Source organism: Scylla paramamosain, unplaced genomic scaffold, assembly GCF_035594125.1.
Source record: "Scylla paramamosain isolate STU-SP2022 unplaced genomic scaffold, ASM3559412v1 Contig35, whole genome shotgun sequence".
NCBI classification, from domain to species: Eukaryota; Metazoa; Arthropoda; class Malacostraca; order Decapoda; family Portunidae; genus Scylla; species Scylla paramamosain.
Genome location: NW_026973700.1, coordinates 734,602 through 762,500, shown reverse-complemented (window position 1 = coordinate 762,500; position 27,899 = coordinate 734,602). Strand labels below are relative to the sequence as shown.

The 27,899-nt window shown below is 41.6% G+C and overlaps 2 protein-coding genes and 2 long non-coding RNA genes across 5 annotated transcripts in view; 3 read left to right on the top strand and 1 right to left on the bottom strand.

The window, feature by feature from the left end:
• The window catches only part of LOC135097879 (uncharacterized), a 28,361-nt gene extending 10,859 nt beyond the window's left edge, over positions 1–17,502 (bottom strand). For both annotated transcript variants that reach the window (XR_010266297.1, XR_010266296.1), the window contains exon 1: positions 16,616–17,502. This is a non-coding gene — a long non-coding RNA (uncharacterized LOC135097879). The remainder of the gene's footprint in view (positions 1–16,615) is intronic.
• LOC135097880 (uncharacterized) lies at positions 6,743–26,791 on the top strand. Its single transcript, XR_010266299.1, has 3 exons — positions 6,743–6,830; positions 26,015–26,318; positions 26,592–26,791. It is a non-coding gene; the product is annotated as an uncharacterized LOC135097880 (long non-coding RNA).
• Positions 9,282–12,612, top strand: LOC135097884 (uncharacterized). Its single transcript, XM_063999989.1, has 3 exons — positions 9,282–9,326; positions 9,454–9,594; positions 11,280–12,612. Exons 1-3 carry the CDS (start codon positions 9,282–9,284, stop codon positions 12,450–12,452), a joined length of 1,359 nt encoding a protein of 452 aa, XP_063856059.1. The 3' UTR covers positions 12,453–12,612.
• Positions 13,023–16,607, top strand: LOC135097878 (uncharacterized). Its single transcript, XM_063999984.1, has 5 exons — positions 13,023–13,041; positions 13,526–13,717; positions 13,802–13,945; positions 14,634–14,772; positions 15,261–16,607. Exons 2-5 carry the CDS (start codon positions 13,532–13,534, stop codon positions 15,401–15,403), a joined length of 612 nt encoding a protein of 203 aa, XP_063856054.1. The 5' UTR covers positions 13,023–13,041; positions 13,526–13,531; the 3' UTR covers positions 15,404–16,607.
• Positions 26,792–27,899: the final 1,108 nt, after the last annotated feature.

Here is a 27,899-nt window from a genome sequence, read left to right as displayed (position 1 = left end):
GAGAGGTGGACAGAATAGGAGTGAGAGAAAGAAGAAAGTCTTGTGCAGCGAGGCCGCGGAAGGAGGGGAGGCATGCAGTTAGCAAGATCAGAAGAGCAGTTAGCATGAAAATAGCGGTAGAAGACAGCTAGAGATGCAACATTGCGGCGGTGAGAGAGAGGCTGAAGACAGTCAGTTAGAGGAAAGGAGTTGATGAGACGAAAAGCTTTTGATTCCACCCTGTCTAGAACAGCAGTATGAGTGGAACCCCCCAGACATGTGAAGCATACTCCATACATGGACGGATAAGGCCCTTGTACAGAGTTAGCAGCTGGGGGGTTGAGAAAAACTGGCGGAGACGTCTCAGAACACCTAACTTCATAGAAGCTGTTTTAGCTAGAGATGAGATGTGAAGTTTCCAGTTCATATTATAAGTAAAGGACAGACCGAGGATGTTCAGTGTAGAAGAGGGGGACAGTTGAGTGTCATTGAAGAAGAGGGGATAGTTGTCTGGAAGATTGTGTCGAGTTGATAGATGGAGGAATTGAGTTTTTGAGGCATTGAACAATACCAAGTTTGCTCTGCCCCAATCAGAAATTTTAGAAAGATCAGAAGTCAGGCGTTCTGTGGCTTCCCTGCGTGATATGTTTACCTCCTGAAGGGTTGGACGTCTATGAAAAGACGTGGAAAAGTGCAGGGTGGTATCATCAGCATAGGAGTGGATAGGACAAGAAGTTTGGTTTAGAAGATCATTAATGAATAATAAGAAGAGAGTGGGTGACAGGACAGAACCCTGAGGAACACCACTGTTAATAGATTTAGGAGAAGAACAGTGACCGTCTACCACAGCAGCAATAGAACGGTCAGAAAGGAAACTTGAGATGAAGTTACAGAGAGAAGGATAGAAACCGTAGGAGGGTAGTTTGGAAATCAAAGCTTTGTGCCAGACTCTATCAAAGGCTTTTGATATGTCCAAGGCAACAGCAAAAGTTTCACCAAAGTCTCTAAAAGAGGATGACCAAGACTCAGTAAGGAAAGCCAGAAGATCACCAGTAGAGCGGCCTTGACGGAACCCATACTGGCGATCAGATAGAAGGTTGTGAAGTGATAGATGTTTAAGAATCTTCCTGTTGAGGATAGATTCAAAAACTTTAGATAAGCAGGAAATTAAAGCAATAGGACGGTAGTTTGAGGGATTAGAGCGGTCACCCTTTTTAGGAACAGGTTGAATGTAGGCAAACTTCCAGCAAGAAGGAAAGGTAGATGTTGACAGACAGAGCTGAAAGAGTTTGACTAGGCAAGGTGCAAGCACGGAGGCACAGTTTCGGAGAACAATAGGAGGGACCCCATCAGGTCCATAAGCCTTCTGAGGGTTTAGGCCAGCGAGGGCATGGAAAACATCATTACGAAGAATTTTAATACGAGGCATGAAGTAGTCAGAGGGTGGAGGAGAGGGAGGAACAAGCCCAGAATCGTCCAAGGTAGTGTTTTTAGCAAAGGTTTGAGCAAAGAGTTCAGCTTTAGAAATAGATGTGATAGCAGTGGTGCCATCTGGTTGAAGTAGAGGAGGGAAAGAAGAAGAAGCAAAGTTATTGGAGATATTTTTGGCTAGATGCCAGAAATCACGAGGGGAGTTAGATCTTGAAAGGTTTTGACATTTTCTGTTAATGAAGGAGTTTTTGGCTAGTTGGAGAACAGACTTGGCATGGTTCCGGGCAGAAATATAAAGTGCATGAGATTCTGGTGAAGGAAGGCTTAAGTACCTTTTGTGGGCCACCTCTCTATCATGTATAGCACGAGAACAAGCTGTGTTAAACCAAGGTTTAGAAGGTTTAGGACGAGAAAAAGAGTGAGGAATGTACGCCTCCATGCCAGACACTATCACCTCTGTTATGCGCTCAGCACACAAAGACGGGTCTCTGACACGGAAGCAGTAGTCATTCCAAGGAAAATCAGCAAAATACCGCCTCAGGTCCCCCCAACTAGCAGAGGCAAAACGCCAGAGGCACCTTCGCTTAGGGGGATCCTGAGGAGGGATTGGAGTGATAGGACAAGATAAAGATATGAGATTGTGATCGGAGGAGCCCAACGGAGAAGAAAGGGTGACAGCATAAGCAGAAGGATTAGAGGTCAGGAAAAGGTCAAGAATGTTGGGTGTATCTCCAAGACGGTCAGGAATACGAGTAGGGTGTTGCACCAATTGCTCTAGGTCATGGAGGATAGCAAAGTTGTAGGCTAGTTCACCAGGATGGTCTGTGAAGGGAGAGGAAAGCCAAAGCTGGTGGTGAACATTGAAGTCTCCAAGAATGGAGATCTCTGCAAAAGGGAAGAGGGTCAGAATGTGCTCCACTTTGGAAGTTAAGTAGTCAAAGAATTTCTTATAGTCAGAGGAGTTAGGAGAGAGGTATACAGCACAGATAAATTTAGTATGAGAATGACTCTGTAGTCGTAGCCAGATGGTGGAAAACTCGGAAGATTCAAGAGCGTGGGCACGAGAGCAGGTTAAGTCATTGCGCACATAAACGCAGCATCCAGCTTTGGATCGAAAATGAGGATAGAGAAAGTAGGAAGGAACAGAAAAGGGGCTACTGTCAGTTGTCTCAGACACCTGAGTTTCAGTGAGGAAAAGAAGATGAGGTTTAGAAGAGGAGAGGTGGTGTTCTACAGATTGAAAATTAGATCTTAGACCGCGAATGTTGCAGAAGTTAATGAAGAAAAAGTTGAGGGGGGTGTCAAGACACTTAGGGTCGTCGACGGAAAGGCAGTCCGACCTGGGGACATTTATGGTCCCCTCCCCAGATGGGGACTCCGAGGCTGGTGTAGGAGTCGCCATGATTTTAAAATTTTTTGAGTGAAGGGTGTGTGTGTTATTAGGTGCTTGTAGTTTTGTGTGGAGGAAGAGAGTTGTCTTTAGAGGGCAGGCTGTGACTACCCCCTTGTGTTGTGAGACACAAAGGGAAACGTTCAGTGAGGTCACAGCTGGGTTTAATGATAAGTTCACAGCACCCCCTGAACAGTGCTTTAGACCTCACTGGGAGTAATTATCGTTTCGGCAGGTGTCTACTGCCTCCTCCTAATGTGCTGTCAGAATTTGGTAAAAAGTACAGGAAGAGTAAAATGAAATGATGTGTTGAATGATGTAAGGTTACGTGGAGCAGAAGAGGGAAGTTCTAGTGACAGATTAACAACATTTCTATATTCAAAAGGCTGTAGTTGAAGTGCCACGGGGTTTTCAAGGGTGTTTTTACGGTTCTTGTGACAGATTAACAATATTTCTGCGTTGCAAAGGCTGTAGTTGAAGTGCCACGGGTTTTCAAAGGTGTTTTTACGGTTCTAGTAACAGATTGACATTTCTACATTATTAACAGGTGGAATATATATATATATATATATATATATATATATATATATATATATATATATATATATATATATATATATATATATATATATATATATATATATATATATATATATATATATATATATATATATATATATATATATATATATATATATATATATATATATATATATATATATATATATATATATATATATATATATATATATATATATATATATATATATATATATATATATATATATATATATATATATATATATATATATATATATATATATATATATATATATATATATATATATATATATATATATATATATATATATATATATATATATATATATATATATATATATAATATATATATATATATATATATATATATATATATATATATATATATATATATATATATATATATATATATATATATATATATATATATATATATATATATATATTTATATATATATATATATATATATATATATATATATATATATATATATATATATATATATATATATATATATATATATATATATATATATATATATATATATATATATATATATATATATATATATATATATATATATATATATATATATATATATATATATATATATATATATATATATATATATATATATATATATATATATATATATATATATATATATATATATATATATATATATATATATATATATATATATATATATATATATATATATATATATATATATATATATATATATATATATATATATATATATATATATATATATATATATATATATATATATATATATATATATATATATATATATATATATATATATATATATATATATATATATATATATATATATATATATATATATATATATATATATATATTTATATTTATATATATATATATATATATATATATATATATATATATATATATATATATATATATATATATATATATATAGGGGAGAGTTAGGGGGGAAAGGGGATTGGGGGGGGAGAGGTGAGGGAGAGGAGGAAAGAGGAGGAGGGAGGGAATGGGAAAGAAGATAACAGAAAACGGGAAATTTTATCGATAGACTTAGTGAAACGTGGCACCGTGTAATTTTCTCCTTATCCTCTAAACCAGTGGTTTCAAAACTGGGGGCCATGGCCCCCGGGGGGGGCCATATAGCAGAATATAGGGGGCCTTAATCTGAGGCTATGCATAAATAAAACCAAAGGAGTTTAGCTTATTGCTAAAACAGCTTTTTACAATAATGCAATTTTTAATTAGTCTACGTATGAATTTTTTAATGTGCATTATATTACTTCTTTAGTACCATTTAAATAATTATATGAGATTCAGCTAAGGCAAAATACAAATTTCTTTATTAATAATTAACAAAAGAAAAAATAACAAATGGAATCAATGAAATTACAGGATTTGCTAGAGTGGTTGTTATATATGGACGTAATGAGTGTAGCACTGTACACACTCACGGTAGTCACGGGTTAGGGTTGTGGGGGGAGGGGGTGGCATGGACAAGGATCATGTATGAAAAGTGGGCAACGACCAGAAAAAGTTTGGGAACCTCTGCTCTAAACTAGGCTACTACTGCTACTTATACTACTACTACTACTACTATTACTGCTACAACTACTACTACTGATCTCTCTCTCCCTCTCTCTATGCTTCGTGTTTCTGGTATTAATGGAATACGCAATCATCAGTGTGATAATGGGAGACGAATCACACTTGCGCAAATTGAAGAACTGCGCAAAATATGGAAGCGCAAAAATTAATTTCACAACAGTCAAGGTACGTTTGTGTGTTTGTGCGTTTGAATAAGTCATAAATGTGAAGATAGTAAGTTTTGAAATAACAAATCCCCAATTCTCTCTCTCTCTCTCCCTCTCTCTCGCAGCAAAGAAGGGCACAGGCCATCAAGGTGGACAGGCTGGCCAGGTATATCTTCCCAATCACCTTTGCTGTTTTAAACTTTATTTACTGGGCAACCTTCTGGGAGTACCTGTAGTAGTAGTAGTAGTAGTAGTAGTAGTTATAGTAGTAGTAGTTGTAGTAGTAGTTGTAGTAGTAGTAGTAGTGTTTCGTTGCAGAATTAGATTACAACAACGATTTTTTTTTCAATTTCTTCAGTATTATTTAATTTTTTCTCATTTTTTCAGCGTTTCTTATTTTTTTTCATAATTTTTCATCATTTCCCTCTATTTCTTTCAGCATTTCTCCATTTTTTTCTATATTTTTCACAATTTTTCCCCCTATTCTCTTCACCTCTTCTTATTTTCTAGTATATATGTGTCATGAAAGTAGTAGTAGTAGTAGTAGTAGTAGTAGTAGTGGTGGTGGTGGTGGTTGTAGTAGTAGTAGTAGTAGTAGTAGTAATGCATATCTATTTACACTTATAAATGAAAAAAAAGTAATATATATTTTTTTGTTGTGTTAAAATTGTGTATTTCTCTCTCTCTCTCTCTCTCTCTCTCTCTCTCTCTCTCTCTCTCTCTCTCTCTCTCTCTCTCTCTCTCTCTCTTTCTCTCTCAGTATGGTATGTAATCAATAAAACTCGTAATTACAAATAATTCTTTTTTTTACTGACAAACATTATCAAGATTACAATTATTATTATTACTATTATTATCATTATTACGATTATTATTATTTTTACTGTTATTATTATCAAAGGTTGTAAAGACTGACAGACAGACAGACAGACAGACAGACACAGACAAAAGAAAGATAGATAGAGGTGTGTGTCACTTTTGCCCGCATACCCACTACTGTCTGAAGGGGAAATCATACGGAAAGCCAAAATGAGAATATAAACTTGAGGTTGACAAAAAAATGAAAATAAGCGTTGATATAATACAGGATCCTCACCTCTGGCAGGGAGCAGAAAAGGGTGTATTAAGATTTCGGTCAGTTAAAAGAATTATTGCTTTCGTAATAAAAACTTATCCAACAAATAAAGGTACTTGGTCTATTCTTATTCCGAAGGATCGTATATTGATTAACGGTTGTTATAAAGTTAACTGCTCCAGGAATTGAAGATACACCAAGGAGTGGACGAGTTAACGAGGGAGCGAGAACGAGCGGTACAAGTCATAAATTAATAATAATGATAACAAAAACGATAATATTTAATCCATGAAGTAAAACACATCAACACACACACACACACACACACACACACACACACATTGTCATCGATCTATCTCAGTGCGCATACCTGTCCCATCACCACGAGTGCATTGTGTTTAGTGGTCACCTGCGATAATTAGGACAGCCACGCGCGCAGGGTCACGTGACGCACCTATTACTGAGGGCGGCCGCGGGCACAGGAGGCGAGTGCTCTTCCTTGCCTTCATTCCACTTTGTGACGCATTCACTGACTGTGCGTGAGAGTGGCGGGGTGCAGAGGTGCGTGAAGGAGTGTTGCACCACCCGTAGCAGCTTCATATAACTAAGGTGCGTGAAAGCAGAGTGTGTGTGTGTAGAGAAATTGAGCGAGGTAATGAGTGTCGGCTCTGTGGTTTAAAATGTTCGTATTTTGTGTCATGTGGTGTGAGAGTGAGTGAGTGAGTGAGTGAGTGCGTGCGTGAGTGTGACGCTGTGTGGAGTTACGTTTAGTTCTGCTTCATCAACTTTATTAACGTCACATGTTAAGGTGAGTGAAAGTGACAGTTACGTGGTGTTAGTGTTTCTTAATTTGTGACCGCAATTGTCACCCCCACTAATTACATAATCCAATTCGGATTTCGAGCCGTTTTTTTACAACTGTCGCCTGTCGCTAAGCCATGACCCCATCCAGCATTGAAGCTAGGTTTAAGATTCTTTCAATTTTGACAATATCTCGTGAGTGGCTTTAAAATACTCGTTACTTAGGTTTCCAGTGGCTCGTAGCAATATTAGGAATGATACACGCAAGCTACCATGCCTGGAATGGACTGGAATGACCTAAAATCTGGAAACAAGCAAGCCACCGTGCCTGGAATGGACTGGAATGGCCTAAAATCTGGAAAAATATATGTTTTGTGATTCCGGTGAGATTAAAACAAGTATATTTTCTGACATTTCTCTTAATGCAGTTAGAGGTGATGTGTGGTTAGAATTGTGATATGGTAGAGCTGTGGTGAATGTGTCCTGTGGTGGAAGACTGGGTGTGTGGTGTTGGGGGGAGGGGGCAGGAGACAAGGAAAATCAGGTTAGGTTAAGTTAGCTTAGGTATTAATTGTTTACTACTAGTAGTACTAGTAGTACTAGCAGTAGTACTATTATTCCAGAATGCCGAACAACTCCGACATGGTAAAAGGGGCAAGACGACTTGGTTAAAGGGGCAAGCAGTCTTCCTTTCTCTTCCTCTTCCGTTTTTGCCAAATCATCATCATCCTCTTCCAAGACCAAAGGAGGAGGAGGAAAACAAGTCAAAGGAGGAAAGAATTCGGGAACGGGTGGAGGTGCAGGGGTGTCATCTGCTGCAAGAGAGAGAGAGAGCTTGCGTACAAAAAAATACTACTTCTACAACGGGTGGAGCAGGGACATCTGGCAACACTGCAGCATCCTCCTCCTGCACCTCTTCCTCTGCCTCCAAAGTTCGATTTCACTTCACGGTAGTTAACTGCGTCACGAGGTAGGCAATGAGATGCCAGTAGCGGACGCAGCAAGCCAGCCAGTCGACAGCGCGCGCTCGTCCAGTCCACACCTCTCCTCCGCTCACGACCTACCGTTCACCACCCGCCACCTGGGTTGTTCTAGGCGGGAGCCGCGGTGTGTTTGCTGCAGTTTTTACTTGGCTTCATCTTCATTGGTTCGTGTCCAGCCATGGCGGACCGAGGCCTCAGTCGGGCAGGAACCCCCAAGCCCAGCCAGGACACGCCACGGCGTGCACCCCAGCCCAGCCAGGACACGCCACGGCGTGCACCCCAGCCCAGCCAGGACACGCCACGGCGTGCTTCCCAGGCCAGCCAGGACACGCCAAGGCGTGCTTCCTCCTCCTCATCTGTCTCACGGGACAGTTCACGGCCCAGGCGTGATGATGATGACCGGTTAAGGAAGGACAATAAGAGGACTGCTGTTGGTTTTGATGGGTCGTCCGTCAAGCGTCTTTGTGCTTCCAAACCACAACAACCGTCCGGCAGTCAACAACCGTCTGGCAGTCAACAACCGTCCGGCAATCAACAACCGCCTGGCAGTCTACAATCATTCGTCAGTCAACCCTGTTCGGACGAGGATCCTTCTGCTTCAGACAAGAAATTTGATATTCTCACCAATCTGTTGAGTGGTTTAGTTGAAAAACTAGACAACCGCATTACACGCAGTGCTTCGCCTTCACCGGTAGATTATGGTGGCTGTCATGAATTGTCCCCTTCTGATAATGAGGACGGTGAAGAGTCTGAGATGATCCAGACCCCCTAGATGGATTAGACACTATCTCCCCCTCTTTTTCCGGTAGCCAACCCGCTACCTCTGGTGATGACGCAGACTTCCTCCAAGCGTTGAGTGAATTGTCTGACAATTTTTTGGGCGAGGAAGCAAAAGGTGAACCAATTTCTGATTCACTTGCATCAATAGTCAATGCCAGCCTGAGGCGTCGTCCTGTGGCCGACATTGTAAAATCAACCACTAATAGGATTAAAATACCCAGCAATGTGCCCAATATGAAAGTTCCAGAGACTAACCCTCCCATTGTCAAAGCAATGAATACGGGAGGTAAACTTGTGGATGCTCGACTAACCCATATTAATGGACTGTTACTGAAAGCGCTTGTTCCCATTACTCAGTGCGTTAGTGACGTGGGGGAAAGGAAAGGGAAGGCAGTGAATTTTTACCTGGAAGGTTTAAATGATTGCCTTAGGCTACTAATCTCCGCCTTCAATTACACCAACCAGTTACGAAAGGAGGTGGCACGTGTTCACGTCAATGACACTGCTCTTGCAGAACTCTGTAAATGGGAGTGTGAAGTCGGTACTGACAAACTCTTCCCTTTCGACATTGTGAAGAAATGTGATGAAATGCATAGAACCAAGAAGCTGGGAAGGCCGTCCTTCCGCCCCTACAAGACCTCCAGAGGGAAGAGCTTATCCTTCGGTAGACAGGACCACAGGAGACCTTACAGCTCACGAGCCCGGTCAAAGCTTCCTTCAAGGCCTTTTTTAGGCCTGCGGCAGTCTTACGGGAGGAGGACGCAGCCATACAAACTTCCCCAGTAACGCCTCCCACAGTGCCTCCCACAGTAAGTCGCTGTACCTTACCTTGCTGCACCTTGATTAACACGCCAGATAACTTTGTGGCGGGTAAGACCTTCCTTTTTAGGCACAGTTGGCAGGTTTTTTCCAGGGACAAATGGATTCATGATGTGGTGCGGGGTAAATTGTTAGAGTTTGATGTTGTTCCTGTACAGTCTGAATTCCCCAGACCTCTCACCCTATCCATTACTGACAGGGAAGCCCTGGATAATGCTATGCTAACTTTCATACAACAGAAAGTGGTTGAGAGATGTTCCCATATATCAGACCTTGGTTTTTACTCAAATGTTTTCCCTACGAGAAAAAAGGATGGCACGGCTAGGGTTATTCTCAATTTAAAGAAACTAAATGACTTTGTGAAACATGTTCATTTCAAAATGAGTTCAATTAAGGAGGTACTTAGTTTACTTCAGGAAAATTGTTTTTTCATGACTATTGACTTCAAGGATGCATATTTTTCTGTTCGTATTCAGCCTGAGGATAGGAAATGGCTGCGCTTTATGTGGAATAACCAATCTTTCCAGTTTACCTGTCTTCCTCAGGGGCTTACATCTGCACCACGCATTTTCACTAAATTACTTAAACCTATCCTTTCTCACCTCAGGAAACTTGGGATATTGATTGTCTGTTACATTGATGACTGCATTCTCATGGCTTCTTCAGCTCAAGAGTTGGAAGACAATGCTATGTATGCCTTGCAGATGTTTGACTCTGTAGGTTTAACAGTCAATGTCAAAAAGTCTGTTTTGTCTCCTACTCAGGAAGTGGAGTTTTTGGGGATAATTCTAAATTCTGTCACGATGACTGCCTCTTTACCATCACGTCGTAAAGAGAGCATTAAAGCCCATGGTTTGAGTTTGCTTAGAGGTGGATCTACTCTACATGACTTGGCTGCGTTTATTGGTCTTGCCGTAGCCTCCGAAGCGGCGGTGAATCTAGCCCCCCTCAGGTACAAATACCTGGAGATTGTTCGAAATAAGGAACTTACTCTGAGCAAAGGTAACTACAACTCTGTTATTTCACTTGATAGTCATGCTCGGGACGTAATCCGGTGGTGGATTGATAACATCGACTCTCAAACTAAATCTCTGGTATCCTGCCCCCCAGATTTGGAAATTCACACTGATGCTTGCCTAACGGGTTGGGGGGCGAAGGTTGGCGATGCTAGGACAGGAGGTCATTGGGCACATGCAGAATTAGATCACATAAATTGTCTGGAGCTTAAAGCCATCCTTTTGAGCCTAAGATCCCTCTGCAAACGCTGCGAACAGACTCGCATCCGTCTTCGGTCTGATAATTCTACCGCTATCGCCTGTATTAATCGCTGTGGCAGTACTAAATTGAGCCTTAATACCCTGACGGAACAGATTTTTGATTGGGCTGCGATGAGGGACATCACTTTATCTGCCGAGTATGTCAGGGGAATTGACAATGTTGAAGCGGATGCAGAGTCCAGAGTCCGGAACATTGACACTGAATGGATGCTGTTACCCTGTATTTTCAATAGGCTGTGTGAAGTATTCTTTTTTCCGGACATCGACCTATTTGCTTCACGTATTAATGCCCAGTTATCTTCATACGTTTCTTGGAAACCTGACCCTTATGCTTCATTTACCAATGCGTTCACGTTTCCCTGGTCTAATTGGAGATGTTACGCTTTCCCTCCTTTCAGTGTCATTGGCCGGATGTTGGGAAAGATCCTGGAGGACAAGGCGACATCCCTGACTATTCTGCCGCTCTGGCCTACCCAGGTCTGGTTCCCGATGGCCCTCCGGTTACTGATTGCACCTCCCCGCCTTCTTCCTCGCGCTTCCTTAACACTACCCCAGGACCCGTCGCGAGTACATCCTCAGACCTCGAAGTTGATATTGTCAGCCATGATCCTCTCTGGCGATCCTTTGCATACAGAGGCCTTTCGCAGGAAGTTGCCGAATTTCTGCTTCAATCGTGGAGACAGAGCACGAAATTACAATATGGGCCGCATATCAAAAGATGGTTGTGTTTTTGTGTCGGCAGGGAAATTAATCCTTTTCGACCACCTGTAAGTTGGTTGTTGGATTTCTTGTTGCAAGAATTTAGGAAGGAGACGGGACGGAGCTACAGTTCTTTGAATGTCGTTCGTTCTTCTATTTCTGCCATTGCTAATATAGATTCCAAACCCGCGGGCCAGCACCCTCTAGTCTGCAGGTTTATGAAGGCAGTTTTTCTATTAAGGCCATCTTTACCCCGTAACTGCTCTACGTGGGATCCAGATGTAGTCCTGACGCACATAAGATCTTTGGGGCAAAATGAGGGCCTGTCCATGATTCAGTTATCTGGGAAATTGGTCATGCTCATGCTCCTGGTATCCGGACAACGTGGCCATACTTTACATCTTTTGGACACTAGGAACATGACAGTTTCTCGTTCTGAGGTTTGTTTTCGAATAGGTGATCTTCTGAAAACTTCCAGACCTGGTGTTCATCTCTCTGAGCTTGTTTTTCCGGCTTATTCTCCAGACAAATGTTTATGTGTATTCACCACTATTTGCTGTTACTTGGAAAGGACTGCAGGGATTAGGGGCTCTATTACCAGGTTCTTTTTAACTACTAAGGCTCCCGTGCGGTTAGCGTCACGAGACACTATAAGACGCTGGACTAGGAATGTCATGAGGGATGCAGGTATTGATTTAACAATTTTCTCACCTCACTCCACCAGATCTGCCTCCTCCAGCAAGGCATCCCTGACTCTACCTGTCTCCACAATCATGGCCACTGTGGGGTGGTCGTGTGAGTCTGTTTTTGCTAAATTCTACAGGAGGCCGTTGTCCAAGCGGACAGATTTTGCTAGTGCAGTGTTGGGCTGAGGAGGTTTCCTTCTCTTGATTACTTGGGTATTTATTAAGGTATACACATACATATAGATTGTTGATTTGCACATGGATTGCAGCCTGTTCTATTATTTGTGTTGAGTTTCACTTCTGTACTACCTTATATCGTTACTTGGGAAATAAATGGTTATTCTTTGTCTATTTTTCTTTTGACACCACTAAGGACTACGTTAGGTTTGAGGAATCACTCTTAAGCTCTCATTGCCTACCTCGTGACGCAGTTAACTACCGTGAAGTGAAATTATACGATTAAGCGAGTACTTACCGGTACGATGGTTGATCGTAATTTCACGAACAGTTAACTGCGTCACTGAGGTAGTAAATGCCCTCCCTTTTCCCTCCCAGTGTTTTGTCCCCTCGTTAGGTTCTTTCCTACTGATGTGCCTCCTTGTCAATGGTTGGCTGCTTCCTCAAACCTCTCTAAAGGACTGGCTTGCTGCGTCCGCTACTGGCATCTCATTTACTACCTCAGTGACGCAGTTAACTGTTCGTGAAATTACGATCAACCATCGTACCGGTAAGTACTCGCTTAATCGTATAATTTGTGGGCCAACCCAGCTCGGAGGTAAGATAGTGCTAACCCAAGCCTAGCCAGTTATTTCCTTAAGCCCTCAGTGGGAAAAACAATGAAAACAGATGCTTGAAGTGAAGAGATAATTAGAGGAAAATGGAAACATATTGAAAAGTTTATATTGAAGTAGAAAGAGGAAAAAAATAGTTTGTGGGGGAATATAGATGAAAATGTGATTAATTACAAAGTACACAAGTTTTGACCTTTGAGGGAAGAAGGAAAGGGATTAAAAAATTGTGAAGGGAAGATAGATAAGAAATGTGTGATTTTGTAAAATAATAATAATAATAATAATGCCTTTACTATTACTTAGCAAGGAGTGAAAATACTGGTTAACTCTTGCACTAGGGAGGTGGACAGAATAGTGGTGAAGGACTGAGTATACAGATTAACTCTTGCACTAATGGATGGATGTCACAAGAAAGTCGCTGTTTACTGGAATATTACTCATAAATCAACACTGTTTTCACCCACACAGCATGTAATGACGGTGCTGGAGCTCCCCGAGGATCCTGACTACTCTTTGAAGAAATCTATTGATGCCTCAGTGAACGAGGTTGTTAACGTCGCTAAGCTGCTGCTAACTGCCACGGATGAGGGGAGATCTATTGGTGCCTCCATGAACGGGGTTGTTAACGTCGCTGAGCTGCTGCTAACGGCCACGGATGAGGTGAGAGACAGACAGATATTAAGAAAAGAATAATATACAAATTAAATCACCACCTCACCTGACCTGACCTCTACGCCCCCACAGGTACGGAAGCTGATCCTTAACGAGTGCGACATGGTCCTGCAGTGCAAGGTGTGCAAAAATTTGTTAAGCTCAGTCGATAATTTCTTGACGCACAAACGAATTTACTGCCAGGAAGAGTTTGCTGATCGGACACTTCTTCACCGCGTAAGTAGTTGTTGTTGTAGGGGGGACTGTAGTAGTAGAATCGTTGTTGTTGCTGTTCTTGTTGGAGGGATTGTGGCCTGCGTAGCCTTTGAATTCAACAGATGTACGGCTTCCCTCCACACACACACACACACACACACACACACACACATATGTGCGCAAAGTTTACATGTGTACTGGAGAGAGAGAGAGAGAGAGAGAGAGAGAGCCCCTCCTTCCCCTTTTCTATGATGCCCCTACCTTCCCTAAGCGGGTTTAAATTGAAACGGTAATAATAATAAATGAATAAATAAACATGAATAGATGAAGTGAAAACACGAAAATAACTTTATTATAAACGTTTGTTTACAACACGATTTAATAATAAAGAAAATGAAAAAAAACAATGATCATTTCGGTATTTTCTCGGCAGCTGAACGTTACGATCATTTTTATTTCAGTATTTTCTCGGCAGCTGAACGTTTTTCTAACTTTTGTAGTTTTCGAAATTAATAAAGTAAATGAAAAAATGTATCGTTATATTATCAGCGTCGCTTATTTATATTTTAATTTTTTTTCGGTACTTAAAAATGTCAGAGAGAGAGGAATAGGACTCTCGCTAATTCTCTCTCTCTCTCTCTCTCTCTCTCTCTCTCTCTCTCTCTCTCTGAGAGATCGACAGCTTACCCCCATCCCCACCCTCCAACAGGCAACACCCGCTTCGCAACACCCGAGACTTTCTGTACACCAGCGTTCCCATCACGGCCCCATGAGTTGGATATCCACCTGTCCCATCCGCCAGGCCTCCTTTGTCACCACGTTGGCCGTGACTGAGCAGCTGGAGAAATGTTAGTATTTTTGCTTCTACTGCCGCTGATGCTGCTGGGGTGGGCGTGCGGGTGCTAGTGGTGGTGTAGCGAGCGAGTGTTGTTGCTTCTGTTGGTGTTTGAAGGGTTGTGTAGAGAGGGTTGTAGTGAAGTTACAGTACTTTTTGTCAGGGTCTAAGAGTTACGATTTTTCTACAACTGTTATTGCTATTATTTTTTCTACAACTCTTATTGCTATTATTGTGTTTGACGCGTTAGTGGAAGTTACTTGGGGTTTCAACTTACGCGGTGAAGAAGTGTCCGATCAGCAAACTCTTCCTGGCAGTAAATTCATTTGTGCGTCAAGAAATTATCGACCGAGCTGAACAAATTTTTGCACACCTTGCACTGCAGGACCATGTCGCACTCGTTAAAGATCAGCTTCCGTACCTGTGGGGGCGTAGAGGTCAGGTGAGGTGGTGATTTAATTTGTATATTCTTAATATCTGTCTGTCTCTCCTCATCCGTAGCCGTTAGCAGCAGCTCAGCGACGTTAACAACCCCGTTCATGGAGGCACCAATAGATCTCCCCTCATCCGTGGCCGTTAGCAGCAGCTCAGCGACGTTAACAACCTCGTTCACTGAGGCATCAATAGATTTCTTTAAGGAGTAGTCAGGATCCTCGGGGAGCTCCAGCACCGTCATTACATGCTGTGTGGGTGAAAACACTCCCCAGCACCGTCATTACATGCTGTGTGGGTGAAAACAGTGTTGATTTATCAGAAGGAAGAGGAGGATGCTGCAATGTTGCCGGATGTCCCTGCTCCACCCGTTGTAGAAGTAGTATTTTTTTTGTACGCAAGCTCTCTCTATCTCCTGCAGCAGATGACACCCCTGCACCTCCACCCGTTCCCGAATTCTTTCCTCCTTTGACTTTTTTCCTCCTCCTCCTTTGGTCTTGGAAGAGGATGATGATTTGGCAAAAACGGAAGAGGAAGAGAAAGGAAGACTGCTTGCCCCTTTAACCAAGTCGTCTTGCCCCTTTTACCATGTCGGAGTTGTTCGGCATTCTGGAATAATAGTACTACTGCTAGTACTACTAGTACTACTAGTAGTAAACAATTAATACCTAAGCTAACTTAACCTAACCTGATTTTCCTTGTCTCCTGCCCCCTCCCCCCAACACCACACACCCAGTCTTCCACCACAGGACACATTCACCACAGCTCTACCATATCACAATTCTAACCACACATCACCTCTAACTGCATTAAGAGAAATGTCAGAAAATATACTTGTTTTAATCTCACCGGAATCACAAAACATATATTTTTCCAGATTTTAGGCCATTCCAGTCCATTCCAGGCACGGTGGCTTGCTTGTTTCCAGATTTTAGGTCATTCCAGTCCATTCCAGGCATGGTAGCTTGCGTGTATCATTCCTAATATTGCTACGAGCCACTGGAAACCTAAGTAACGAGTATTTTAAAGCCACTCACGAGATATTGTCAAAATTGAAAGAATCTTAAACCTAGCTTCAATGCTGGATGGGGTCATGGCTTAGCGACAGGCGACAGTTGTAAAAAAACGGCTCGAAATCCGAATTGGATTATGTAATTAGTGGGGGTGACAATTGCGGTCACAAATTAAGAAACACTAACACCACGTAACTGTCACTTTCACTCACCTTAACATGTGACGTTAATAAAGTTGATGAAGCAGAACTAAACGTAACTCCACACAGCGTCACACTCACGCACGCACTCACTCACTCACTCACTCACTCTCACACCACATGACACAAAATACGAACATTTTAAACCACAGAGCCGACACTCATTACCTCGCTCAATTTCTCTACACACACACACACTGCTTTCACGCACCTTAGTTATATGAAGCTGCTACGGGTGGTGCAACACTCCTTCACGCACCTCTGCACCCCGCCACTCTCACGCACAGTCAGTGAATGCGTCACAAAGTGGAATGAAGGCAAGGAAGAGCACTCGCCTCCTGTGCCCGCGGCCGCCCTCAGTAATAGGTGCGTCACGTGACCCTGCGCGCGTGGCTGTCCTAATTATCGCAGGTGACCACTAAACACAATGCACTCGTGGTGATGGGACAGGTATGCGCACTGAGATAGATCGATGACAATGTGTGTGTGTGTGTGTGTGTGTGTGTGTGTGTGTTGATGTGTTTTACTTCATGGATTAAATATTATCGTTTTTGTTATCATTATTATTAATTTATGACTTGTACCGCTCGTTCTCGCTCCCTCGTTAACTCGTCCACTCCTTGGTGTATCTTCAATTCCTGGAGCAGTTAACTTTATAACAACCGTTAATCAATATACGATCCTTCGGAATAAGAATAGACCAAGTACCTTTATTTGTTGGATAAGTTTTTATTACGAAAGCAATAATTCTTTTAACTGACCGAAATCTTAATACACCCTTTTCTGCTCCCTGCCAGAGGTGAGGATCCTGTATTATATCAACGCTTATTTTCATTTTTTTGTCAACCTCAAGTTTATATTCTCATTTTGGCTTTCCGTATGATTTCCCCTTCAGACAGTAGTGGGTATGCGGGCAAAAGTGACACACACCTCTATCTATCTTTCTTTTGTCTGTGTCTGTCTGTCTGTCTGTCTGTCTGTCAGTCTTTACAACCTTTGATAATAATAACAGTAAAAATAATAATAATCGTAATAATGATAATAATAGTAATAATAATAATTGTAATCTTGATAATGTTTGTCAGTAAAAAAAAGAATTATTTGTAATTACGAGTTTTATTGATTACATACCATACTGAGAGAGAGAGAGAGAGAGAGAGAGAGAGAGAGAGAGAGAGAGAAATACACAATTTTAACACAACAAAAAAATATATATTACTTTTTTTTCATTTATAAGTGTAAATAGATATGCATTACTACTACTACTACTACTACAACCACCACCACCACCACTACTACTACTACTACTACTACTACTACTACTTTCATGACACATATATACTAGAAAATAAGAAGAGGTGAAGAGAATAGGGGGAAAAATTGTGAAAAATATAGAAAAAAATGGAGAAATGCTGAAAGAAATAGAGGGAAATGATGAAAAATTATGAAAAAAAATAAGAAACGCTGAAAAAATGAGAAAAAATTAAATAATACTGAAGAAATTGAAAAAAAAATCGTTGTTGTAATCTAATTCTGCAACGAAACACTACTACTACTACTACAACTACTACTATAACTACTACTACTACTACTACTACTACTACAGGTACTCCCAGAAGGTTGCCCAGTAAATAAAGTTTAAAACAGCAAAGGTGATTGGGAAGATATACCTGGCCAGCCTGTCCACCTTGATGGCCTGTGCCCTTCTTTGCTGCGAGAGAGAGGGAGAGAGAGAGAGAGAATTGGGGATTTGTTATTTCAAAACTTACTATCTTCACATTTATGACTTATTCAAACGCACAAACACACAAACGTACCTTGACTGTTGTGAAATTAATTTTTGCGCTTCCATATTTTGCGCAGTTCTTCAATTTGCGCAAGTGTGATTCGTCTCCCATTATCACACTGATGATTGCGTATTCCATTAATACCAGAAACACGAAGCATAGAGAGAGGGAGAGAGAGATCAGTAGTAGTAGTTGTAGCAGTAATAGTAGTAGTAGTAGTAGTATAAGTAGCAGTAGTAGCCTAGTTTAGAGCAGAGGTTCCCAAACTTTTTCTGGTCGTTGCCCACTTTTCATACATGATCCTTGTCCATGCCACCCCCCTCCCCCCACAACCCTAACCCGTGACTACCGTGAGTGTGTACAGTGCTACACTCATTACGTCCATATATAACAACCACTCTAGCAAATCCTGTAATTTCATTGATTCCATTTGTTATTTTTTCTTTTGTTAATTATTAATAAAGAAATTTGTATTTTGCCTTAGCTGAATCTCATATAATTATTTAAATGGTACTAAAGAAGTAATATAATGCACATTAAAAAATTCATACGTAGACTAATTAAAAATTGCATTATTGTGAAAAGCTGTTTTAGCAATAAGCTAAACTCCTTTGGTTTTATTTATGCATAGCCTCAGATTATGGCCCCCTACATTCTGCTATATGGCCCCCCAGGGGGCCATGGCCCCCAGTTTGGAAACCACTGGTTTAGAGGATAAGGAGAAAATTATACGGTGCCACGTTTCACTAAGTCTGTGGTTAAAATTTCCCGTTTTCTGTTACCTTCTCTCCCATTCCCTCCCTCCTTCTCTTTCCTCCTCTCCCTTACCTCTCCACCCCCTGTCCCCTTTCCCCCATAACTCTTCCATATATATATATATATATATATATATATATATATATATATATATATATATATATATATATATATATATATATATATATATATATATATTCCATCTGTTAATAATGTAGAAATGTTAATTTGTTACTAGAACCGTAAAAACACCCTTGAAAACCCGTGGCACTTCAGCTAGTGCCTTTGGAAAGCAGAAATATTGTTAATCTGTCACAAGAATCGTAAAAACACCCTTGAAAACCCGTGGCACTTCAGCTAGTGCCTTTGGAACGCAGAAATATTGTTAATCTGTCACAAGAATCGTAAAAACACCCTTGAAAACCCGTGGCACTTCAGCTAGTGCCTTTGGAACGCAGAAATATTGTTAATCTGTCACAAGAATCGTAAAAACACCCTTGAAAACCCGTGGCACTTCAACTACAGCCTTTGAAAAGCAGAAATATTGTTAATCTGTCACAAGAATTGTAAAAACACCCTTGAAAACCCGTGGCACTTCAACTACAGCCTTTGAAAAGCAGAAATATTGTTAATCTGTCACAAGAATCGTAAAAACACCCTTGAAAACCCGTGGCACTTCAACTACAGCCTTTTGAATATAGAAATGTTGTTAATCTGTCACTAGAACTTTCCTCTTGTTCCACGCAACATTACATCATTCAACATATCATTTAATTTCACTCTTCCTGTACTTTTACCAAATTCTGTCAGCACACCCTGTCTATTGCTTCCTGCTGGCAGCACACCCTGTCTATTGTTTCCTGCTGGCAGCACGCCCTGTCTGTTGTTTCCTGCTGGCAGCACGCCCTGTCTATTGTTTCCTGCTGGCAGCACGCCCTGTCTGTTGTTTCCTGCTGGCAGCACGCCTTGTCTGTTGTTTCCTGCTGTCAGCACGCCCTGTCTGTTGTTTCCTGCTGTCAGCACGCCCTGTCTGTTGTTTCCTGCTGGCAGCACACCCTGTCTGTTGTTTCCTGCTGTCAGCACGCCCTGTCTGTTGTTTCCTGCTGTCAGCACGCCCTGTCTGTTGTTTCCTGCTGGCAGCACGCCCTGTCTGTTGTTTCCTGCTGTCAGCACGCCCTGTCTGTTGTTTCCTGCTGGCAGCACGCCCTGTCTGTTGTTTCCTGCTGGCAGCACGCCCTGTCTGTTGTTTTCTGCTGCCAGCACGCCCTGTCTGTTGTTTCCTGCTGGCAGCACGCCCTGTCTGTTGTTTCCTGCTGGCAGCACGCCCTGTCTGTTGTTTTCTGCTGCCAGCACGCCCTGTCTGTTGTTTCCTGCTGGCAGGACGTCCTGTCTGCTGGCGCCTCTCTCAATCAGAAAAAGTTTCCTCCAATTATTACCTTCACCTCCAGTCCACTCTGCTTTTTCCTCTCTCTCTCTCTGTCTCTCTCTCTCTCTCTCTCTCTCTCTCTCTCTCTCTCTCTCTCTCTCTCTCTCTCTCTCTCTCTCTCTCTCTCGATCAAAAGAAAACACATTTGTAAATACCGAAAAAATTTATTAAAATAGAAATACAAGAGACGCTGATAATATAACGAGATATTTTTTATTTATTTTATTCATTTCGAGAAGTACAAAACACTCTTAGAAAAACGTCCAGCTGCCGAGAAAATACCGAAATGAAAATAAAATCATGTTTTTTTTCTTTCATTTTCTTCACGTTTATTAAATCTCTCTCTCTCTCTCTCTCTCTCTCTCTCTCTCTCTCTCTCTCTCTCTCTCTCTCTCTCTCTCTCATAATAATAATAATAATAGTTCTTCTTTTCCTCCTCCTCCTCCTCCTCCTCCTCCTCCTCCTTTTCCGGTATGCGGGTGATCATAGCTCACCTCAGGGAAATTGACCACCCTGCCGTGCATAGTCTCAGGCCACCCTTGGACAAGGTGTTAACCTGGTAAGTCCCCCGGGCCAGGGTTACGGTGAAGCCACTGGGCAGCAGCAGTGGTGGATTGGACTGCAGGCAGATGATCCCTTGACGGGACAATGGCTGGAGTTCCAAGGTCCTAGTTAGCTGGACCATGCCTTAGCTTTAGTTAGCTGGGGGCTGCGGTTTAGAGAAGTGTGGCGGTCTCTACACTAATTTAGCCTCCCTGGGAACCAGTTGTTGATGTGAGTCACCCGCCTCTCCCTTGCTAATGGCGGTCCTTTCATCTCTATCCTTCATAATGACTGGTTCTCATTATTTTTCCATCCTTCTCTCATACTATACAAGGAATATTTCAGTTTCTTGGTCTCTCTGGAAGTGCGTCTGATAGTCTCTAGAGTCGGTGGAGAACACCTGGCGACAGGTGCCACCGGCCAGGCCTCGCAAGGGTCGCAGAGGTGTGTCAGACGTGGCTGAAGGTGGGGTTGGGTGCTGGTTCCGTTCCCCCATCTTGCCCACTTTGCCTAGAGTGACTACGCCGGCCCCACTCTATGGGACAGAACTGTGAGGACAATAGCTGCAAGCGCCGGGTTGTGAAAGTCTCACTCGTGTCCGAGACTCTAGGCAAGCGATTGGTCTTTATGGTATTTTCAAGACCCTGTGGGAGCTAACTCCCAGTGTTGGAGGCATCCAACACAGCAGTATCTGATTTCCATGCATAAACTTTTCATTTGCTCAATTTATGGTCACATCTTATCTGAAATTTCGAAAGTGCTCTGATTAATCAGTCATGCCTTCTCTTCTCAGACAATGCGAAGCCTGTCGTGGCAGGTTTGCCCCTCAATATTTTAGAAATTCTTCTGCCTGCAGGTTGTGTCACCTCAATAGCAAGGTAGAGAGACTCAACGAGAAATACGAGGAGAAGTGCAAGCAGTATGAGGACGTCGTGCAACAGCTAGAAGCACTAAAAGAGTTCGTTGTCTCTAATACAGGTTGCACCTCCACAGATGTTGTTCCTGCCATCCCTGACAGACCTGCCTCCTCCACTCTAGGGGCTCCTGCCCGCCCACATGCTGAGCTTGCAGAGTCACCATTCATATTAGTCAAAAATCGTGCCACCACCACTAATGTTAAAAACTTTTTGCCCATCTCAACACACAACAGGTACCAGATCCTAGCTGAAGAGGAGGAAGATGCACAAGAGACGAGACTGGTCGGAGACTCAATAGTCAGAGGTCAGCTCTCTGAGTTCTGTGGCAGGGCCCGTAGGACACGTAAGCGTCTTTGCATGCCTGGTGGACGCTTAGACGACATCACGGCAGCATGTGACGAGGCAGCCTGCGGATCTAACAATAATACCCTCTTTATTATTCACGCAGGTACAAATGATGTTGAAAACACTAGGTCTGAAGAGCTCATGGAAAAGTTCAAGAAGATGATACAGCGCTTCAAAACTAAATCCAATAATATTATTGTTTCAGGTATCCTCCCCCGCATCAGGGCACCGGCTGTCTTCTACAACAGAGCCTTCAGCACTAACAGCCGTCTCCGTTCTCTTTGCACAGAGGAAGGTGTAGACTTTGTTAATCTATGGGACAACTTTTATAATAAACCTTCTCTATTTCAGCCGGATGGTTTACACCTAAATGGAATTGGAGCAGCACGACTTGGTAGACTCCTTAGTAATAAAGTTTCTATTTTCAGACCAAAAAACGACCAGCAAGATCGTGTAGCCCCAGGCTCTTAGTAGCCTCCTCGCGCAACCCAACCTCCATGTGCAACACTATAAAAGCTTGCCTAATCAACGCTCGCAGCCTTAGAAATAAATTTTCAGATTTAGAAACCCTGGCAGCTGTAGAAAACTACCACATTATTGGTATTACTGAATCTTGGCTGAACTCTGCAAACAGAGACTTTCTTGCGGAATACAACTTGCCAGGTTATGAAATGTTCAGCAGTGAAAGAAAAGACAGGATAGGTGGCGGTGTATTGCTGTATGTAAAAGCCAGTCTTCAGCCAACCATACTAAAAACCGAAAAGATTAACAATATAGATTCAGTCTTCTTGCATTTAAGAGTACGTTCTAAGAAAACTGCTATAGGTCTTATTTATAGGCCTCCGGTTCACAATGTTTCCTCCGATAAGAATTTACAAGATCAAATCACTGAAATAAGTAACACTTTTGATACAGTCATCTGTGGAGACTTCAATCTACCTGTTAACTCATGGGGAAATCCACTTAACTCTCACTCTGGTCACGACTTGTATAATAATTTATTAGAATGTTCCCTAAAGCAACACGTTCAAGGACCCACACGAGGTGACAACATATTAGATCTTGTTCTTTCAACAAACGATGACTTCATATCTAACGTTAATATTGGTCCTGAATTTAGTACAAGTGACCACAAGATTGTCTCCTTTAACATCAACCTTCAGGCATATAAGGACATTGTTAGCAACGAAAAAGTTTTCATATATAAAGAAGGAGACTACGACAGACTCAGGTCAATTCTTTCTGTCGCAGATTGGAACGCTGAACTTGGCGAAAGTAACAATGAGGAATCATGGGCGAAATTTAAGTACATTTTAGAAGATGCTGTGAAGACATGTATCCCTATGCGTAAAAGACGTCCATGCAAGAGAAATAAACCTAAATGGTGGACAAACAAGATTGAGTCACAACTACTGCAGAAAAATCGTGCCTACCGTAAATATTTGTCCTCTCAGAATGAGGCCGATAAACTAGAATACGACAGACTCCGACGCGAATCAAAAAAGCTCATTAGACAGAGTAAGAAAAATCTAGAAATGTATATTGCAAGCATTGCTAAATCCAATCCCAAAGAATTTTACAGTTACGTTCGAAATAAAAAAGTCATTACATCTCACATTAATCACATTACACTAGATAACGGTAATTTTGTCACCGGAGAAACTCAGATCGCGGACACACTGAATGATTATTTTGCTTCAATTTTTACAGAGGAAAATACTCATACAATCCCCGAACCACTCCTTATGCTCCACAACATAACCCCCTTAAGTGTCTGCGTTTTTCATGAAAACGAGATAATCAAAGTAATTGATAAGATGAAAACTGACAAAGCCCCCGGCCCAGATGGTATTGCACCACGTGTCTTGAAAGAAACTAAATTCCAAATTTGTAAGCCCCTTTCGTTGCTTTTCACCAAATCATTTAACTGCGGTAAGGTTCCCGAGGATTGGAAGTTAGCTAACGTTACCCCTATAGAAAAGAAAGGCGATATTTCACTTCCAAGTAACTACAGACCTATCAGCCTTACATCTGTAGTATGTAAACTAATGGAAACAGTAATTCGCAACAATTTAGTGAACTTTCTAGAGGAAAATGATTTAATCAATGACTCGCAGCATGGCTTCCGAAACAGACGTTCTTGTCTAACTAATCTGCTTGATTTCTTTTATGATGTTTTCACCATGTACGACGAAACAAAGGCAGTAGATATAGTGTATCTAGATTTTCAAAAAGCTTTTGACAAAGTTCCCCATAAGCGGCTACTAGCTAAATTGAAGTCACATGGTATAAATGGAAAACTTCTCAATTGGCTTGAAGACTGGCTGTCTGAGAGAAAACAGCGCGTTGTTTTAAATGGTAAATTTTCAAACTGGCGAGAAGTTCTAAGTGGTGTACCACAGGGATCAGTGCTCGGCCCTGTTCTTTTCCTTATTTACGTTAATGATATCGATGAGGGCCTCACCTGCAAAGTATCTAAGTTCGCTGATGATACAAAAATAATGAATAAAGTAGTCACGTCTGAGGATAAAAGAAAATTACAATCTGATCTTGACCACTTAGCCACTTGGTCAGACAAGTGGCAGATGAGCTTCAATGTAAATAAATGTAAAGTGTTGCACATTGGTAATAACAACGATCACACTGATTACTTAATGAACGGTACCGAGCTTCTTAAGGTTAAGGAGGAAAAGGACTTGGGTGTTATAATTACCTCAGACCTCAAGTCAAGTAAACACTGCTCGGAAGTAGTTAAAACAGCAAATAAATTGGTTGGGTTTATTGGTAGGACTTTCGAATTCAAATCAGAAGGGGTAATTCTCACATTGTTTAATACACTTGTCCGACCTCTACTTGAGTATTGCGTCCAGTTCTGGTCACCCCATTACAGGAAAGATATAGACAAGCTGGAGAGAGTCCAAAGAAGAGTTACCAAGTTGATCCCACGACTGCGGAACAAGCCTTATGAGGAGCGCTTGAGGGAACTCAACTTGTTCAGTTTAGAGAAACGGCGAATGCGAGGTGACTTAATTGAATTGTTTAAGATGTGTCGGGGCTTTGATAACGTAAATGTAAACAACTATCTCATCATTGACAGTTCCAACACCACTCGAAATAATGGCTACAAGATTATAGGTAAGCGTTTCAGATCAGACGAGGCTAAGTATTATTTCTTTAATAGAATTGTAAATGTCTGGAACTCTCTCCCAGCACATATTGTCGATAGTAACACAATAGAAACTTTTAAACAAAGGTTGGACAATCACCTCGCAGCAACCCCTCATATAACGTACTTTGCGCCTACATAAAATGTTTTTTTTTTTTTTTTTTTTTTTTAGTTAGTTAGTGTAGTGAATAGTATAATTTCTCTTTCATCCTTTCCTATCACATCTTAGCCTTTCCTCCTCCCTATACTCTCCTGTTTTTCCTTCCTTGATCTCTAGTGTCCTCCATCCTCTAACTCTTAGAATCTGTAGTGGTAGTGGTAGAATAGACACACAGACAGCCTCGTTAGGCCCAGTAGGGCTGTTGCTGTCTGTTCTTTCCTTTGTATTCCTTTGTATTCCTTTGCTCCTCCTCCTTCTCCTCCAATCCTTTTCCTCTTCCTCCTCTTCTTCTTACTACTACCACCACAACTACTACTACTACTACTACTGCTACTACTACTACTACTACTACTACTACTACTACTACTATTACTACTACTATCACAATCACAATTATTATTATTATTATCCTTGCAGGTGCCTCCTTACTACCTATAGACTGACTAACCACCATCTTGACTACCACCACAGCAACCACAATCACAATTATTATTATTATTATCCTTGCAGGTGCCTCCTTACTACCTATAGACTGACTAACCACCATCTTGACTACCACCACAGCAACCACTATTACTACTACAACTACCACCACCACCAACATTGCTCGCCACCACAATTTGTCTGCCACAACCACAAGTGCGTCCTACCACAATTTAAATGCGATACTTATGACCACTGTGGTGACGGTAGTGATGAAATGGATTGTGGTAGTAGTAGTGGTGGTGGTGGTGTTGTTGTTGTTGTTGGTGGTGGTGGTGTATGGAAAGTCATGCTGGTAGGCGAAAAACATGACTACAGTGGAAATGTTATGGTAAGTACAATTGTGGTAGCTATAATTGTTGTAGTAAAAATTTTGGTAGTTAAAATTGTGGTAGTTACAATTGTGGTGGTAGAAATTGTGGTAGTTAAAACTGTGGTAGTTAAAATTGTGGTAGTTACAATTGTGGTGGTTAAAATTGTGGTTACGAATTGGTCAAGAATTGTGGTTACGAATGTTGCTGCTGCTACTATTACTATTACTACTACTACTATTACTTCATTGCTACTACTACTATTACTAACCTAACCCTTTACTCTTCCTCAGATTCGCATCATTAGCAACAACAACAACAACAACAACAATAACAACAACAACAATGATGGCAGTAGTAGCAGTAGTAGTGAATGGTCATACATATATGATGACTATTTTGACTATCAGGAGGCCGATGTTGTGTGTCGGACTATCGGTCTAAAAGGAGCCGTAAAATTTACTAGGAATAACTATTTCGATGATAGTAATAGTGGTAAGCAATAGTATTAGTATTAGTAGTAGTAGTAGTAGTAGTAGTAGTAGTTGTAGTAGCAAAATATGCTATAATGTCAATAGGGTCTCCTTTATAACGGAAGCTGGAAGGAAGAATAATATAATTTAACACAAACACCTAAGAACTTCACCACTTCATTGTAAGAACATTGTAGAACTCACTGTTAGAAAAATAGATAACTTTTTCCTTCCACATTTTCTTTCCTTCCTTCTTCACTGAATCCTCCTCCTCCAATCCTTCCTCACCCCTGCACGCCCGTGTCAAAACACGGGCAGCGATCAAGTGATTCTTTGCCGCCACACACACACACACACACACACACACACACACACACACACACAGAGAGAGAGAGAGAGAGAGAGAGAGAGAGAGAGAGAGAGAGCATGGCTCCATACATACGTGTTCCTCTTTTCACCGCCACACACACACACACACACACACACACACACACACAGAGAGAGAGAGAGAGAGAGAGAGAGAGAGAGAGAGAGAGAGAGAGAGAGAGAGAGAGAGAGAGCATGGCTCCATACATACGTGTTCCTCTTTTCGCCGCCACACACACACACACACACACACACACACACACCTCGTCATTTCTTATTCTATCGATCCCACCACGTTACTCCACACACACACACACACACACACACACACACACACACACACACACACACACACACACACACACTCCTCCAACACTTGGTTTCCAGCACACTTAACAGTTTCTTCTCCGCTACTCCCGTGTTCCATGTTTCAGCACCACACAGCACAGCGGATACCACTATTCCCACATATAACTCTCTCTCTCTCTCTCTCTCTCTCTCTCTCTCTCTCTCTCTCTCTCTCTGTACACTCACACCCAGTGTCCTTTGCTTGAGGATCTTTCTTAGTCCATCAAGAACTTTTCCTGCTTCTTTCACTCCGCACTTCACCTCTGTCTCAACTCTTGTGTCCACTGTGACCTGATCCCAAGTACCTGAAACAATCCACCTCTTCCACCTCCTCTCCATTTAATCTTGCATGCCTCCCTCCACTCACTCCACCACCCACTCTCACACATGCCCTGCCATATACACAGAAACGTT